Source organism: Pleurodeles waltl, chromosome 10 (genome assembly GCF_031143425.1).
Source record: "Pleurodeles waltl isolate 20211129_DDA chromosome 10, aPleWal1.hap1.20221129, whole genome shotgun sequence".
NCBI classification, from domain to species: Eukaryota; Metazoa; Chordata; class Amphibia; order Caudata; family Salamandridae; genus Pleurodeles; species Pleurodeles waltl.
Genome location: NC_090449.1, coordinates 1,055,252,632 through 1,055,269,950, shown reverse-complemented (window position 1 = coordinate 1,055,269,950; position 17,319 = coordinate 1,055,252,632). Strand labels below are relative to the sequence as shown.

The following is a 17,319-nucleotide window of genomic DNA, read 5'->3' as shown; positions in this document are numbered from 1 at the left end:
TAACGATGCTAAGGAAAGTCTTCAAATAACTCCCAAACAACGCCAGAAAAACTGTCACCCATGCACTCATCATCAGCAAGCTGGAACACTCCCTAGGCTGGAATTTCAAAGCAACTCACCAGAAGTCTACAAACCATCCACATCTCTGCGGTCAGACTCATCCTGATCCTCCCACAAAGAACACACACCACACCTGAGGAAACGTCACTGTCTCCTGATACACAAACATGCACAGTTCAAACTCCTCACTCATACATTTAAGGCTCTACACAACACTACCTGAACAATCCCACCTCCTTCCACCAACCCTCCAGACACCTCCGCTCTGTAGGATTCCTGCTTGCACACATCCCAAGAATACACATAAACAGATCCGGAGGCAGGATCTTCTAGTACATAGCTCTTAATGTGTAGAATGACCTCCCAATACAGCTCAGTCTCCTCTCCCTTCATGAGTTCCGCAAGACGCTAAAGACCTGACTTTTCAATTACCCTAACCCTAGGCAAGACTAGACACACACAGCTGCTCAGCACCAGGGCACTCTTGCGGATTAAAGTGTGCTCTAGAAACAGACATAACATAACAATCTATTCGTACCATCCTTCATTGCATAGGTATTTCATGAAAGTCCCCTTATGCACTGTTCTGTTGACATGATCGTTCCTGGGATACAGGGCTTTAGTAACACATTCTAGCCCACTGTCAAGAGCAGAACCAGTTATTAAAGCCCATTAACTGAGTTATAGGTCTGAGCCACAGGTAAGTGCCTTTAACAAGGAAGATTACATTAACAACTGTTATAGCCCATGGGAGGATGGCAATAATGCTATTAGAACATCCCACCCACTGAGGGTGCCACTTTATTGGGTTCAATTGGGGTTCTCAAAATTCCAGTGTTCTAGCCTTCCTAACATAACATTCTTGCAGAAGTACTCTTCAGGGTTCTGCTTGCTAGAGCATTGTGACACAGTGTGTTTTAATCAGTGTCTGCGATTTACACTCTTCCTTAGCTGTACCTTGGGCACTTACCCTAGGAGGATCCACAGGACAGGATGCAATTTGTTCTCCAATGGGCAGCAGCTTCCCTGCCTGGAAATAAAAATGCAAAGTCAGAGTTAAATCAGTGTCAGACAACTAAAAGAACATATATTACTAACAGTTTTATCAACACTAGTTATTATGAGTAAGTCATTTAGACTGACTAATAAGATGCTGACAGGCAATAACATGGTGTGCCCAAAGGAGAGTCAGGGGCTGCTTTATAACAGGGGTATAAAAGAAACCATAAAGCCACAGTATGCCATGTCTGAGGTGGTTAAGTGTTTGTATTAGTGACGGTGATTGGTGGAGAAGCTGCAAGTGAAGAGGGAATCCGTGTGATGGAAGCCATATAACTCGTGCTCAACAAAGAGGCCTGAAGTCTACCAAAACCTTAAATGCGTGCAAAGGATCTTAAAACGATGAACATTGCTCCAGCCTTAATAAAATAAAATGAGACTTTTTTGCCTTTAGTTGAGAGCAAAACAATCTATTACGCTTTAGAACCACATAAGAAATCTAGAAATCTTGACGTAACACAAATGGGTCAGGCCATCGAGGGTCCACTGTTGAGAAGTGTTCCGTACATTGTATCATACATTGAAAAGAAAACAATACCAAAACCTGTGCTGCTCATAAACATGGTTTCTTTTAAGTACATCGAAAAGTAAGATCCCCTGAATTTAGGCATTCTTTCAGACCAGAGTATGTGGTTTCAGAACAAATGGCTCTGCTCCTGAGAAGACTGTTTTTTATGACAAGCACAATTTTTAGCAAAAGAGGCCATGTTCTGAAGATATGATGGGCGATGGATACTCTATTTTACCTCAGTTCATTCACTTTTGAGAAGATATGCCACTTGCAACTAAATCTTTGTATCAATTGCCACATATGAGGTGAAAAGCAAAGGGTGACAGACCACTTCAAAGTATGATTAGGCGTCAGCAAAGGAACAGTTAAGATGTCATTGGTTAAATCTCCTTGGACAGTGAAAATGTTAATGATACTTTATAAGTACTTAAACTGTAATACATTAAGTGCTGGTGTACAATTTTTTTATTTAGGAGCAAGCAGCCGACACAATGAAAGGTCGGTGTGTCATATACCAAGGTTGCGTATCTTTGATTCTACCTCATGCCTCTTTAATCCACCACCACACACTCTGTTGGTCTTTATCTCCCTCTTTTAGGTTTCTTTACATCTCTGCTTTCTACCTTTACCACTGTTTTCCATCATTCGTCCTCTTTTCCCCATGTGTATTTTTCTCTCTCTTGCTCATGAGGAAAATCTAATGAGGAAAAATAAGTGCCAATCCCCCAAATAAGTGCCAGTCCCCCAAATAAGTGCCATTGGGCCCCACCTGCAACCACCACCTCAAACTAAGCACTGCACTAATAAAGCACACACAAGCAGAATTCAACTTTCCAGTAGCTCAAAACTTACATCAGCCTATTTTGTTCACTTGACAACCAAACATCACAGTATGTCAAGTAGCGGAGATGAGACCCAAGCTACCAACCTGCTGTCTGAAAAAATGCTAAAACTCATAACCACAAAAACTATTCATACTCTCTGCTTCACTGTATATATACATCTTATGTAGGTGTTCCTGAAAGGGGCTGCTATTACTTACATGGACTTTTTTCTATTTCCTACACACTTTAAGTAAAGTCTGGGTTTGCTGCAGTGGGAAACTGACTAGGACCGCATACAAAAGCACAACTTATCTTATTAGTTTTACTTCCTAGTTCATGTGATGCTGAGCAAATGGGTATTTCTGTGTTCACAGGAAGTGGATTAAAGTGACTGAAACAGCACATTGCTTATCCAGCCAAGGATGAAGATTAACCAACACACACAGGACTATAAAGTGACAGCCTTCACAGATCAGGCACACAAGCACACATGCCCATATAACTACACATAAAAGGCAATACAATGTATGTGTATGTATGTCTATCTTTTTGTATGTCTGCTATTACTGATATCTAAGATCCAGGCACTGGAATACTACAAAACAGAAGCTGCTCTTCTAGGCCATGTACCCTTCCACACTGCAAACAAATGACTTCTGACTTCAACATGTTGCCGGACAACTATTTCATTTTTTGCCATTATAAACAATTTGTATGCTGTCTCTAATGCATCTTCAAAGAATACTCGTCTGGTTCCAGTTTTCCCAGATCTGGGAATCAAGACGGTAAAAGATCTGGCTTCCTTAAGACTTTTGCTTTTTTAGATCAGAATTTGTACGATGCAAGATCTGGCCCATTCACGGGGGGCTTTATTGAAGTGATTCCCGCCGCAGTCGTAATGTGGCGGTTGTACCTGCTTGAAGTGATTACCGCCGCAGTCGTAATGTGGCGGTCGTACTGCTGCATTGGCAGCGGTCTGACCGCCAGCCGACCCTCGCGGTCTTAAGACCGCGAGGGCAGTTATGAAGGCCTAGGTGATAAATAAACTGGGCTGGCCTACTTGCAAAAAGGAAAAAAACATTTACATTGCAATAGGTTTTTCCTTGCCCAAAATTCTGTTTAAAAACTCAGACAGTGGCAAAGACAGATCCTGAATTTTGGATAGAAGTTTGGTTAATATCTATCTATGTATGTATATGGTATTTTTAAAATGCAAACCTAGACAAAAGGCAGTGAAGCCTTGTACATGGTCAAGGGCTAGCCTAAAGTCAACGAGTAATAGAGGAAGCTGGGTTGCGGATGGTTAATGGTTTGTGATGTAGTATCCTTTTAAGAAGGGAATCTTCAACTCTTTCCTAATTTGGTGCAGAGTTAGGGTCCTGAATGATACAGAGATGTTGCTCCACATAAGGGATGCATACATGGAAAAGGACTGCTGCCTTAATATTTTTTCTTTGCACATCTTAGTCTTAGTTGTGTACTGACTTTGGGTGTGCTGAGAACCACCAGAGATGATGAGCTTGTCTGCAAGATAAGCAGGGTTGCAAGTTGTGTAAGCTGACTGTCAGATTCTGCTTTTGAGGACACTGTAGGAGGCTGGCCTGGCTTGTAGTGGGTACCAGAGGTACTTACACCTTGTGCCAGGTCCAGTTATCCCTTATTAGTGTAGAAGAGGTGTTTCTAGCAGCTTACGCTGATAGAAGGTAGCTATGGCAAAGCAGCTTAGACTGAACTAGGAGACATGTAAAGCTCCTACTATACCACTGGTGTCATATGCACAATATCATAAGAAAACACAATACACAGAAGTACTAAAAATAAAGGTACTTTATTTTTATGACAAATATGCCAAAGTATCTCAGTCAGTACCCTCAGTATTAGGGTGAGAAATATACACAAGATATATGTACACAAACCAAAATTATGCAGGTAATAGCAAAAGGAAGTAATGCAAGCAATGTAAAGTTACAGTAGATTGCAATAGGAGCACATAGGTATAGGGGCAACACAAACCATATACTCCAAAAGTGGAATGCGAACCACGAATGGACCCCAAACCTATGTGAGCTTGTAGAGGGTCGCTGGGACTGTAAGAAAACAGTGAGGGTTAGAAAAATAGCCCACCCCAAGACCCTGTAAGGTAGGTGTAAAGTGCACCTACTACCCCCAGAGAGCACAGAAGTCGTGATAGGGGGATTCTGCAGGAAGAACAAACACCAGCAATGCAACAACTGTGGATTTCCGGACCTGAGTACCTGTAAGACAAGGGGACAAAGTCCAATAGTTGCGACAGTGTTGAGAGTGGGCAGGAGCCCAGGAAATGCCAGCTGAGGGTGGAAGGAAGCTGCCACCGGTTGGAAGAAACTTGGAGTTCTGCAAGAAAGAAGAGGACTAGGAACTTCTCCTGTGGAAGACGGATGTCCCTCGTCGCGATGAAGCTTGCAGAGGTGTTCCCATGCAGAAAGACCGCAAACAAGCCTTGCTAGCTGCAAGGGTCACGGTTAGGGTTTTTGGATGCTGCTGTGGCCCATCGAGGGACCAGGATGTCGCCACTTGGATGAGGAGACAGAGGGGGTGCCCAGCAAGTCAGGGAGCCCTCACAGAAGCAGGCAGCACCCGCAGAAGTACCTGAACAGGCACTTGGAAGAAGAGTGAACTGGAGTCCACGCGAAGTCACCAAAGGGAGTCCCACGACGCCAGAGGACAACTCAGAAGGTTGTGCACTGCAGGTTAGAGTGTCGGGGATCAATACACATGGAGAGAGTATGTGGGAGAAAGGGATTTTGAAGGGAACACAACCGTACTCAGCTCCCTATATAATTGAAAACACACAAATGGAGTACGGGGTTCTTCTTATGCGTCGAGGGGTAGACACCAGGTGCACCAATTGTGCCAAGGTTCCTTGTGGTCCTCTAATGGAGGAAGGGGGTCAGTGTGAAGTGGGAAAGCAGTGGGAATGGAGAAAAAAAGGGGGGAATTTCCTTTACGGAGTAGGTGGTCTCACACACTATATAGTGTCAACAGGTATCTGTTTAGGTGTTTTTATTCCCTAGATTAGCTGGATCCCGATCTTTCCAGACCTAGAATTGATTTACGCACTCCCTTCCGTTCTTTTAACAGCGAGGTTGAGTCCGCCCAGGTGGCACTGTCCTACCTGGGTAGGGCTAGGTGGTCATATGATGAAGCATGACACGTAGAGTGTAAGGGACCCAGGCTTGGCTGTGCACGAAGGAAATCCTGGAAGAGTGCACAGGAGCCGGAGCAGCTGCAAATCACGCGGTACCCAGCAATGCAGACTAGCGTGGGGAGGCAGGGACTTACCTCCACCAAACTTGGACTGAAGAGTCAGTGGACTGTGGGAGTCACTTGGACAGAGTTGCTGAGTTCCAGGGGCCATGCACGTCGTGCTGAGAGGGGACCCAGAGGACCGGTGATGCAGTCTTTTGTTGCCTGTTGTTGCAGGGGGAAGATTCCATCGACCAACGGGAGATTTCTTCAGAGCGCCTGGTGCAGAGAGGAGGCAGGCTACCCCCAGAGCATGCACCACCTGGAAACAGTCGAGAAAGCCAGCAGGATGAAGCGATACAAGGTTGCTAGTAGTCGTCTTGCTACTTTGTTGCGGTTTTGGAGGTGTCCTGAGCAGTCAGCGGTCGATCCTTTGGTAGAAGGTGAAGAGGGAGATGCAGAGGAACTCTGATGAGCTCTTGCATTCGTTATCTGGTGAGATCCCCAAAGCAGAGACCCTAAATAGCCAGAAAAGGAGGTTTGGCTACCTAGGAAGGAGGACTGGCTACCAAGAGAGGTAAGAGCCTATCAGAAGGAGCCTCTGACGTCACCTACTGGCACTGGCCACTCAGAGCAGTCCAGTGTGCAACAGACAGCTCTGTTTCCAAGATGGCAGAGGTCTGGGACACACTGGAGGAGCTCTGGGCACCTCCCCTGGGAAGTCAGGGGAGTGGTCACTCCCCTTTCCTTTGTCCAGTTTCGCGCCAGAGCAGAGCTGGGGGATCCCTGAACCGGTGTAGACTGGCTTAAGCAGAGATGGGCACCATCTGTGCCCATCAAAGCATTTCCAGAGGCTGGGGGAGGTTACTCCTCCCCAGCCCTCACACCTATTTCCAAAGGGAGAGGGTGTTACACCCTCTCTCAGAGGAAGTCCTTTGTTCTGCCTTCCTGGGCCAGGGCTGCCTGGACCCCAGGAGGGCAGAAACCTGTCTGAGGGGTTGGCAGCAGCAGCAGCTGCAGTGGAGACCCCGGGAAAGGCAGTTTGGCAGTACAAGGGTTCTGTGCTAGAGACCCGGGGGATCATGGAATTGTCCCCCCAATGCCATTCTGGCATTGGGGGGACAATTCCATGATCTTAGACATGTTACATGGCAATGTTCGGAGTTACCATTGTGACGCTGTACATAGGTAGTGACCTATGTACAGTGCACGCGTGTAATGGTGTCCCCTCACTCACAAAGTCCGGGGAATTTGCCCTGAACGATGTGAGGGCACCTTGGCTAGTGCCAGGGTGCCCACACACTAAGTAACTTTGCACCCAACCTTCACCAGGTGAAGGTTAGACATATAGGTGACTTATAAGTTACTTAAGTGCAGTGGTAAATGGCTGTGAAATAACGTGGAAGTTATTTCACTCAGGCTGCACTGGCAGGCCTGTGTAGGAATTGTCAGAGCTCCCTATGGGTGGAAAAAGAAATGCTGCAGCCCATAGGGATCTCCTGGAACCCCAATACTCTGGGTACCTCAGTACCGTATACTAGGGAATTATATGGGTGTACCAGTATGCCAATGTGAATTGGTGAATTTAGTCACTAGCCTGTTAGTGACAAATTTGAAAAGCAGAGAGAGCATAACCACTGAGGTTCTGGTTAGCAGAGCCTCAGTGAGACAGTTAGGCATCACACACTTGTTGACGTGGAGGAGGCTGGTCCCGCCCCACCCTACAAAAGCGGAAAAATAAAGGGATAATAAAACACTTTTATTATCCCTTTTTTTCTGCTTTCAGCTTCTCCTCCACCCCTGCACATTCAGCAATTAGAAAAGCAAAAATGAAGCAAGGCTTTCTAATTCAGATGTGTAATTGAAACAAAGATTTTAATAGGATCAAAGCAAATCGTCCCCTTATTTGATGGTGCACAAGTGATAAATATTTACTGAAATCTGATTATTACACATTATCATTTGTGTGTGATACAGTTTTATCAATAAAATTGTATGTCTGTGCAAATTGAGTAGCCATTTCAATTGAAAATATGCTGTCTGTAAATGACTGTGCGCTACCACACGATGGTTTAGTTACATTACAAATGGCCCACCTCATGTCCATTAAAGCTAGGTAGGTCGCGAAAGTTTGTTGTTCTAAAAATGGGGTCATGGCTCTAACAAGTTTGGGAACCACTGTAATTATCTAAACCCATGATTTACAGATGGCATTCAATTCCTTGATGGCAGTAAACAGATCACTGTGCTATATTAGAAGTCTTGCAACTTATGAACAGAAAGTAACAAAATGATCTCAGTTTAAAGATGTAGCTCACTTACCTACCTACAGAAAACACAAATCTGTGATCTACATGTTACACAATGTGCTTTGCAGCGGTGCTCATTAACCACCCAGGGTACTTTATGAGTCAAAACTGTGACTGGCCAAAACACAGAATTATACCAGAACAGCATTAACCACTATTATCTTACACTATTATAATCCCTTCATAATTGCGGGACACACAAAAACTTGTGCAGCAGGTGTCTTAATATTTTTTTAATGCAGTCTCTTTATGTCCAATTAGATAATTTGGAACAGATTTACTGTCGTCAATGTCCCTGATGCCCATTTCTTTGCAGCAGAATTTGTTTTTTAAATTAATGTACAAGTTGACTGTCAGGCTGTTTTTCAAGCTCCGCCCCTGTAACTCCACACCCCTTTCCTTTGCCACACCTTGGTATCTAAATTATGATTTTTCTTTTCTAATTCCACCCCTGGATATGGGTACATATTGGGAATTGTAAGGGATATGGTTTATGAAAAGGTGCGAATACTGGGGTATCAATAATATGCACGCAGGTAATTACAAAGGATGCACTCACATATAAAAATGCACTAAAAATAAAACATTTTCTGCCAGAGGACCTATATCATCGAGGGTTGAGTTTGTGCCATAGAAATTAGAAAGACTTATTTTCTATTAAATAAAGGCGGAACAGTGCATAGACCTGGGGAAGTTCTGTTTCTTGAGTATTAAATACACATTACAAATGTTTGCCACTTTTAAGCTATAAGCATTTCTCAGAAAGCGTGGAGAGCAAAACACAAAATAAAAGTGATGTGCTGAAATTAAAAAGAGGATGTTTTCCGGCCATCAGTTAGATTGGAGTCTTGGGGGGGGGGGGTCATACCCAGTGCTTAATTAGAGACAGTGGTTTCTAGTGCGCCCGCACTTATTTTTCTGCCTCAAACACATACTGTGACCTAAACAAACATATAGGGAAAGATGGGAGAAGAGAAAAATGAAAAAGCGTCACAAAGGGAGAAAGCAGAAAGCTGCAAGAGTGAGCTGAAGGGGCAGGGAGTGGCTGTAAATGGATTAAAGAGGCTCGAGATGGCTTTATTATTACCTTGCCTCACTATTCTGTGCTCGCACGTTTAACTGCAGCAGCCGCGTGTTTAACAGGAAGGCTTTGAGCACCGGCACGTCTTTATTTACAAATGAAGCACTGGTCATACCCTAGCATTCACACACACCGGCGCAGGGCTGTCCCTGATGGCGCACTCTCTCGCTCACTCACCGCCACGATATGCGGGGACCGGTCAACGAAGAGCCCGCAGTAGCGCGGCCTCCGCTCGATCATGGTGACCCCTTGATAGCGGCGGACCCCGTCCCGGTACAAGGCGCTCGGCTCAGGCAAGGTCGGCGTCGCCGTCGCCTAGCAACCGTACACATACACAGACGACGGACTACGCCGGGTGCCACGACAGGTGCTCTTCCGGGTAGTGCGAAGCGGGCGGCCATGATGAAAGTGTAAGACTTTTCCGCATCTCAAAGAGGAAAATATACTCACAAAAAGAAAATAAACTGGAAGAATTGAAACCATCAGAAATATGTCAAACTAAAATTTAAGTTTGATCGCTTTAAACAATTTTATTTAAAAACTATTATTTATGATCGAGTACGTTCTTCCAATCGATGGTGTATTTATAGTACTATAGTTCGGGTAGGTATTACACTGGATTAAAAAAAATAGGTTTACAAATGACAGCCAAGCTAAATGTATACACAATATTCCTAAATTTCATCGTGTAAAATGGTTGTGCGAATCGTTGTGACCTTTCGCCTATGACGCTTGGAGTCTGTCATTCTCGAAGGAGAGGCCATTGTAGATGAGAATTACAATTTTCTGCACAGGGTTAAAGAAAGTATATATTCTATAAACGAAGGCAAGTGGCATTATACGAGATTGCTTAAACTTTTCCTTTCTACTCGCTAGCAGCAGCAAAGAAATGTTAACAATGTATATGCGCTACACCTCCCACGAGACTGTGGAGCATCACAACACAGTAAACAGAGCACAATATACAACAGTCAGATGATCAGCATCCTTGCTGGTTCAGAAGCCCATCCTATCTTATTCACGCAATTCTGGACTTAAAACCTCCAACGGAAATATCCAGTGAAACCTGAAGGGTACCTCAACCCCATCATTCACTCCATCCTCTGAACTTTTCCTAAGAAGAAATCAGCAATTGTAAAAACTCTGGGGAGTGAGGGCTGCCAATCAACAAAGACAACTAGGCAGTACCATCTGTATGAAACACATAGTAACACATCATTTACAACTGCATAGTATGAAGTAAATATTAGCTTGAGTAAATTAACAATGTTATACTTTGAAGGTGGTCTGTCTGTACAGATTTCCTTTTTCCAATGGGTGGAACAATACTTGCTTCAGTGTCACTAATAGAATCTATACTTTCTTTAATGTGGTCCAGAAACGTTTAATTCTATTATGTGACAGGTAAAGCTATCTCACAACATACACCCCAGGACCTTCAATGGGCTTAAAATAGAATTGCTTAAAAACTGAACCTCTTGACCAGTTCTCAGCTGTGAGAATATCTTCTAAGTGCATACCCGCTTGCAATGCCTTCATTGTAATAGGCCCTCCTGTATTATGGGCACTAAAATGTTCAATGTCTATGCCTGCTTGTACGTTACCCATTTTACCCATTGAGTCATGGAAGATGATGCAACCGCTTGATTTAGAGGTTTCAAATACAAAAACAGCTTCTTTACACTCACTACCTTAATACAGGCTGCCTTGACTATTTTTTTATAAGATGTCTTACCACACACAGTTTAAGCTTTGATGGAAGCACGGGGTAACTAACCAGATTGAAGCTCGTCTTTCTTCTGCTGAACTGGCAGAAGTAACCAGTAGATGATTGTCCCTGTAGATTCAGTTCTCTTACGTCTGACACTCATTTACAAGATATTAACCATATCAAAATAACCATCCTGCCTTTGAATAGCCTCAGTGACAAATCGTAATTGTCTTGACAAGCCTGCAACAACTGAAATATCTTATTCACATTCCAAAGCGTCTTTTATCATGGTTCAGGAGTTACTTGGTGTGTAATGCCTTTTACCAATCTGTACATTAAAAAATGCTCTCCTACCAGAGACCCATTAATGCAAGCGTGGCTTACCTAAAGTGCGGTCGTGTAATTATTAACCTATATGCTTTGCGTTTCTGATCCAATTCTGGCAAGAAAATTAACATAGGCACTAAAGAGGCTGAAGAGAGGTGTAAACTCATCTCCAGGCACCAGCTACATCATGTACCTCATGCAGTCTTCTAACTCCTAAGAGTTCCTGGAGCCTATGATATCCCGATAAAACTTTCAGCCTGGCCCAAAAGGCTTCTGAAGCGCCACAGTGACCTGAAATCATCCAAGCCATGAGATGTAAGGTGCCCTCTTACACTAAAGGATGAGTCTCCACTCATGATTGTCAGCATCTGGTCATATACCGGCAACAGTCCTGGAATGTCTACTGATAACTCCAGAAGTTTTGGGTGCCATACGGGAGTTGTCCACCTATGGCACAAATATGATTAATTCTGCCTCCTGATGTCTGACCTGCATTATTGTCTTCAGAATCATACAAAATGGGAGAAATGCGTAATTCGTTTGAGGACCCTATATCTGAAGCAAAATGCCTATTGCTATTGCATTGTGATATGGCCTCCAATTAAAAAACTATTGCAACAATCTAAATGCAAGTAGATCTAAGGCAAACTCATCCCAGAGAATTGAAAGTTGAAGCACAATCCTTGCATACAATTTCCAGTCTGTTGGATGGTTGTAATGGAGGAGTTGAAAAGTTGCCAATCTGGTGCTACGATGGATAGCCCTAACGATAGTCCACAATCACTACAATCGTCTGTTCTAGGCAAAAGTGCCTGAACCCTGTCACCAGTTAGAACTTTGGACTAAGCTTCCCCAGGGCGACTGATATTTCTCACTGCTGAGTCATTGTCCATCCATAACAATACAACAGTGAATACTGTCCTTGGGGAAATTTTCAATAGTGAGAGACTCCGCTAATAATTCTAGACATTTGATGTGCAGCTGAAGTGTTTGTTCTAACCACAGCCCTCCCATGACTAGGTGGCCGCATCAAGCTGCCCAAATCATGCAGATGATGTACCAATATATGACTGCTTCTGATAATTTTCTAAATAAGGCCCTGCCATTCCATACTTGAACATGGCTTAGCCACCATTGCAGTTCCTTCTTGGTATCCATTGTTCAAGGAATCCAATAAGCATTAGTGGAAACCATTGGACACATGACAAACCTTCATTCTCTGCGGGGCTTTGTAATGAGGAGGCAGGGAAAGATTGCTGTATTGATGCAGACAAGAGACCCACTATTCGCGCAAAGGATGTCAAGGAAATCGCAGGCGACTGCAGATGTTGTTTGATCACCTTTTGAATATCTTTCAACCTTCTTGAGCGCAGATGGAGCACTGCTTGGACAGGATCCAATACGAAACCCTGAAACTCTATCCTCTGAATTGTACAAGAAAACAGACTTCTGTCAGTAACTGACAAAGCCTAGATCCTATAGCAACTGTATCGCTCTTTTAGTCTGGTTTTGAACCATTGCCCCACCATATGCCATGATAATCATGTTATTTAAACTGATGATCATTCTGGTTTCCTTTGACCTCAGGTACATCATTACCAGTTCAAGGGGTTTTGTTAATCAGTACAGAGCTGATAATAAGCTGAAGGATAAAGAAGAAAACTCCCAGGTCCGTACAGCCCACTCAAACCTAGGAAAGCACCAATGAGGTTCCCACATAGGCAAAGTTAAATAAAAATCCTTTAGGTCTCGACATGTCATCCAGTCTCCCTGGCACAATACACCCCAAAGGATGTGAATCCCCTCCGTCTTGAAATCTCATTTCTCACCTGATTTAACACCTGCAAATGTATCATAGAACACATTTCCAGTTAATATTCTTTTAGCTACAAGAAAAATAATGCTCAAGAAACTGTATGATCAGATCCCCTTCTAAAAGGGTGTCTGTTGAACTTTTTTGCTTATGCAGGGCCATCCCCAATCTTTTTGCCTCCTGCCTCCTATTTTTTTCAGACCTGTTGCTGTTGGCTTTTTGAACTCTGAGCACTTTACCACTGCTAACCAGTGCTAAAGTACATATGCTCTCTTTGTAAATTGTATGTAATTGGTTTATCCATTATTGGCATCTTTGATCTACTAGTAAGTACATAGTAAAGTGCACTAGAGGTGCCCAGGGCCTGTAAATCAAATGCTGCTAGTAGGCCTGCAGCACTGGTTGTGCCACCCACATACGTAGCTCTGTAATCATGTCTCAGACCTGCCACTGCAGTGTCTGTGTGTGCAGTTTTAACTGTAAATTCGACTTGGCAAGTGTACCCACTTGCCAGGCCTAGACCTTCCCTTTTCCTACATGACAGACACCCCTAAGGTAGGCTCTAGGTAGCCCCAAGGGCAGGGTGCAGTGTATGGTTAAGGTAGGACATATAGTAATGTGGTTTATATGTCCTGACAGTGAAATATTGCTAAATTTGTTTTTCACTGTTGCAAGGCCTGTCCCCCTCATAGGTTAACATGGGGGCTACCTTTACATCTAATTAAAGTGTAGATTCCCTTTGGGAGCAGATGGACATGTGGAGTTTTGGGTCTCTGAGCTCACAATTTAAAAATTAAAAATACATATTTTAGTAAAGTTGATTTTGAGATTGTGTGTTTGAAAATGCCACTTTTAGAAAGTGAGCATTTTCTTGCTTATATCATTTCTGTGACTCTGCCTGTTTGTGGATTCCCTGTCTGGGTCAGTTTGACAGTTGGGCTGGTTGCACCTCACACTAGACAGTGACATAAAAGGAGCTGGGGTGTAGTCTGCATTTCCTGATGAGCTATCTGTGCTAGGAGGGAGGGTAGGAGTGGTCACTTACACCTGAAAGGGCTGTGCCTGCCCTCACACAATGCAGTCTCCAACCCCCTGGTGAGTGTCTTGGGCCTGGCCTGGGCAATACAGGATTTCACATTCAAGAGAGACTTTACTTTGAAGTAGGCCTACTTCAAAGGAGAAATTGGGTATAAGAAGGGCACCCAAAACCACAGACTTTAGAAATACTTCTGGAACCGAGAGGAACCTCTGCCTGGAGAAGAGCTGAATAGCTGAGGAAGAAGAGTTGCCCTGCCTGTGACTGTGCTTTGTGGAGCTATCCTGCAGTTGCTGCTTCTGCCAGAGTAAGAGGGCAAAGACTGGACTTTGTGTGCCTTCCATCTTGAGAAGAAATCTCCAAGGGCTTGATCTAGAGCTTGCCTACTGTTGTTTAAAGTCTCAGGGACAGCAAATACTTCTCTCTGCCAGCACCTGGAATCTCTGGAGAGACTCCTACTCTGCCCTCTGGTGCCCATCCAGTTCCTGGGACCCTGAAAGGAGAAGCTGCCAGCCTAAAGACAAGGAAATCCATGCACAGAGCGCCGTGCTGAGAAAAGATTGATGCGACTCCGATCTGAGGCTGAAAAAATGACGCGCCGCCGGCTCCGCAGCTGAGAAACGACGCTCGCAGGAAACGCGACTGAAGAATCGATGCGCGTCCAAAGGGTAGGTCGAGCCGCCCTCCACCAGGTCCCTAAACAAAGTATGTTGTGCTGATCTGGCTTATGGCCCGCGTGATCCCATGAAGCCCCTACTCAATCTGGGAGGGGTGACGATTAGGAACTAAACACTTGGTCACAATAGACTTGTGTAAGTGACTGACGATTACCTTTTTTTGACTATCAGCAAAATTACATAACAGCTAACTTAGCTTCAAAATTGGAGAAGTTATTTTATACTAGGTCCTGAAGAAGCGTCATTGGATCCGCTCTGGACCACCGAGACGCAAAACATGTCGACCCAATTTTGAGGTGGGTCTCGCAGTTCCCTGACCCGCCCACCATTAGACATATAGTTTGAAAGTGGTTGAGCATCATCTCTATCTCACTTTCTCTATTGATATTTTAATCTTGGCCTTCACCCTACACAAACAGAATAAAGTTAGCATTTAGCAAGGGTCCTGAGCCAATTTTATTTCTATTTCATTCTTTGAACTCTCCCTGTTTCTTCCTCCCTACTCATTTGCGGGACATTGAGGCATCATCGAGAAAAAGATCTCCGGCAAAGAGCCCCCCACTGGGTGGTGCCCGTCAGACATTGCAGTGCCGGTCTGACGAGGAGCTTGTCCGATGATGAAGCATGACACCCACTTGGGTGTGTGAGGACTCTTGCTCCTATTAATTAGGATCCCAGAGTACTTTCCATTGCTCACCTTGGTCTCTTAGGAACAGTGTATTGCTTTAATAGTCACTTTCATTGGAGGGTATACACTGGACCTTTAATCCTCCCTATTCCCATTATTTTTTATATTTATTTTTGACACACACCTGCCCGTGCAGGGTTATTTTTGACGCGCACCAGGCACAATTTCACGCTAGCAGCACTAGTGTGTGTTTAAAACTACTTAAAGACTCTTTTTGCATTTTTATTGATAACTTGACTTGTGTATGGTGGATTTCTTTTCGTTTTAGTCTTGTTTTGTTTAGATAAATATTTCCTATTTTTCTAAACTGTTGTTGTGTCATTTTGTAGTGTTTTCATTAAGTTACCTTGTGTGTTGGCACAAATACTTGACACCTAGCACTCTGAAGTTAAGCTTACTGCTATGCCAAGCTACCAAGGGGGTAAGCAGGGGTTAGCTGAGGGTGATTCTCTTTTACCCTGATTAGAGTGAGGGTCCTTGCTTGAACAGGGGGTAACCTGACTGTCCACCAATGACCCCATTTCTAACAGTGTCTTTTTGTTTAAGTTTTGGACATCTACACCCATGAGCTGGGGATACTCTTTCAAGACCAACATGTCAATTACATTTCCTAGATATTCTGTGAACTCTAATTGGAACCCCTGAATCATTTGGAGAGTCCCAGCATCCTGGGAAGTCTTGTACCAGTTACACAAGAACTCTGCTAAGCATCTTCCCATACAGTCCACTCTCATGGGAGACCATCTCGAAGTTACAAGATACAGAAATAGAGCTACTCATTAATACATATAATATAATAAGGATTTCAATAACACCATCAATAAGATATATACATTAGACAGTGATATAATGTATGTTACATTTGTATAATATTTTAGTCACATCTATTCATGGAACCGACTTAATCATTCTAATATCCTTTTCATCAATTGAACCAAACCGAATACATAAATTTCAGAATTATTTAGACCATCTGACCTGTGTAATTATTTGTGCCTCATCTTCCTCTGCCTCTGAAAAGAAAGAATGTTCTGTTCTGCCAGTATTGGCCACAGCCACCTTGGTGCTGCACCACGGTCAGGCAAAACATGGTCTCTTTGAACTCATCTGCATGGTCCCAAATCTTGGCTAATAGTCAACAGACATCCAAAAGACTATTCTGGCTTGAGCACCATGCCTCGTCTCTCCCGTTCTTGGGTTTTCTGGCACATAGGGAAATGAATGCTAGTAGCTTCGTATCTACCTCTGGTGTCACTGCTACCTTATCCTTGCAAGTAGGGTGAGGGTTTCTGTTCTCGGCTTGTTTCTAGTTTCATTCTCTAATGATTTCCTCAGTCTTTTATCAAAAAAGTGGCCCACCTCTTTGGAAGGAGCCCAGTCAGACGACCGAGTGTGAACAATGGTTTGAGAGATGATGCTATCTCCCAAACCATGGTGTCTTCTACCAGGGTTGTCATCTTCTTAGGTGCCTCTGGGAAGTCCCAATTCGACATTTCACCTGCAGTGATTCATCTCACCTGGATTCGGTGTCTGTATCCGATCCAGAAAAGGCAGAAATAGACTCAGTGCGGGCAGAATCACAGAGGGGTGCATTCTCTTTCCATAAGAGCATCATCACGTGCAGGGCCGGACTGGGAATCCAAGGCAGCCCTGGCAATTGTGTCAGACCAACCCCCACAGAAACAGCAGTTGAATGCAAGTGTGAAGCACTGGCTGGTCCCTGGAGGCTGGAATCCAGAGTGAGTGGATTATGCTGGATTGCTGCTTTTGGTAATGGGGGCCTGTATTGCAGCACCATTGCATAAGTGGCCCTCAGTAACAAAACCGGCCATCAGCCTTCCAGCCTACCTGGGAAGTGCCCAAAGCCCAGTACGGCCAGTCTGGCCCTGATTACGCGACCCTAAGCCGCCAATGCCAAAATTCTCCTTGAGCTTGTGAAGTGGGTCCACTTCAGGTCTTCCTCAGTGCCCTCCGCCGCAGAAATCTTCCACCCTCTTG

The 17,319-nt window shown here is 44.1% G+C and overlaps 1 protein-coding gene across 1 annotated transcript in view; it reads right to left on the bottom strand.

Annotated features, from left to right (window-relative positions):
* Positions 1–9,384, bottom strand: part of EFHB (EF-hand domain family member B) — a 123,961-nt gene extending 114,577 nt beyond the window's left edge. Inside the window, exons 1-2 of the mRNA XM_069212069.1 lie at positions 9,247–9,384; positions 1,031–1,090 (exon numbers count right to left, since the gene is read on the bottom strand). Of these exons, the coding sequence (XP_069068170.1) occupies positions 1,031–1,090; positions 9,247–9,309 (123 nt within the window). The 5' untranslated portion in view covers positions 9,310–9,384. The remainder of the gene's footprint in view (positions 1–1,030; positions 1,091–9,246) is intronic.
* Between the last annotated feature and the right edge of the window lie 7,935 nt (positions 9,385–17,319).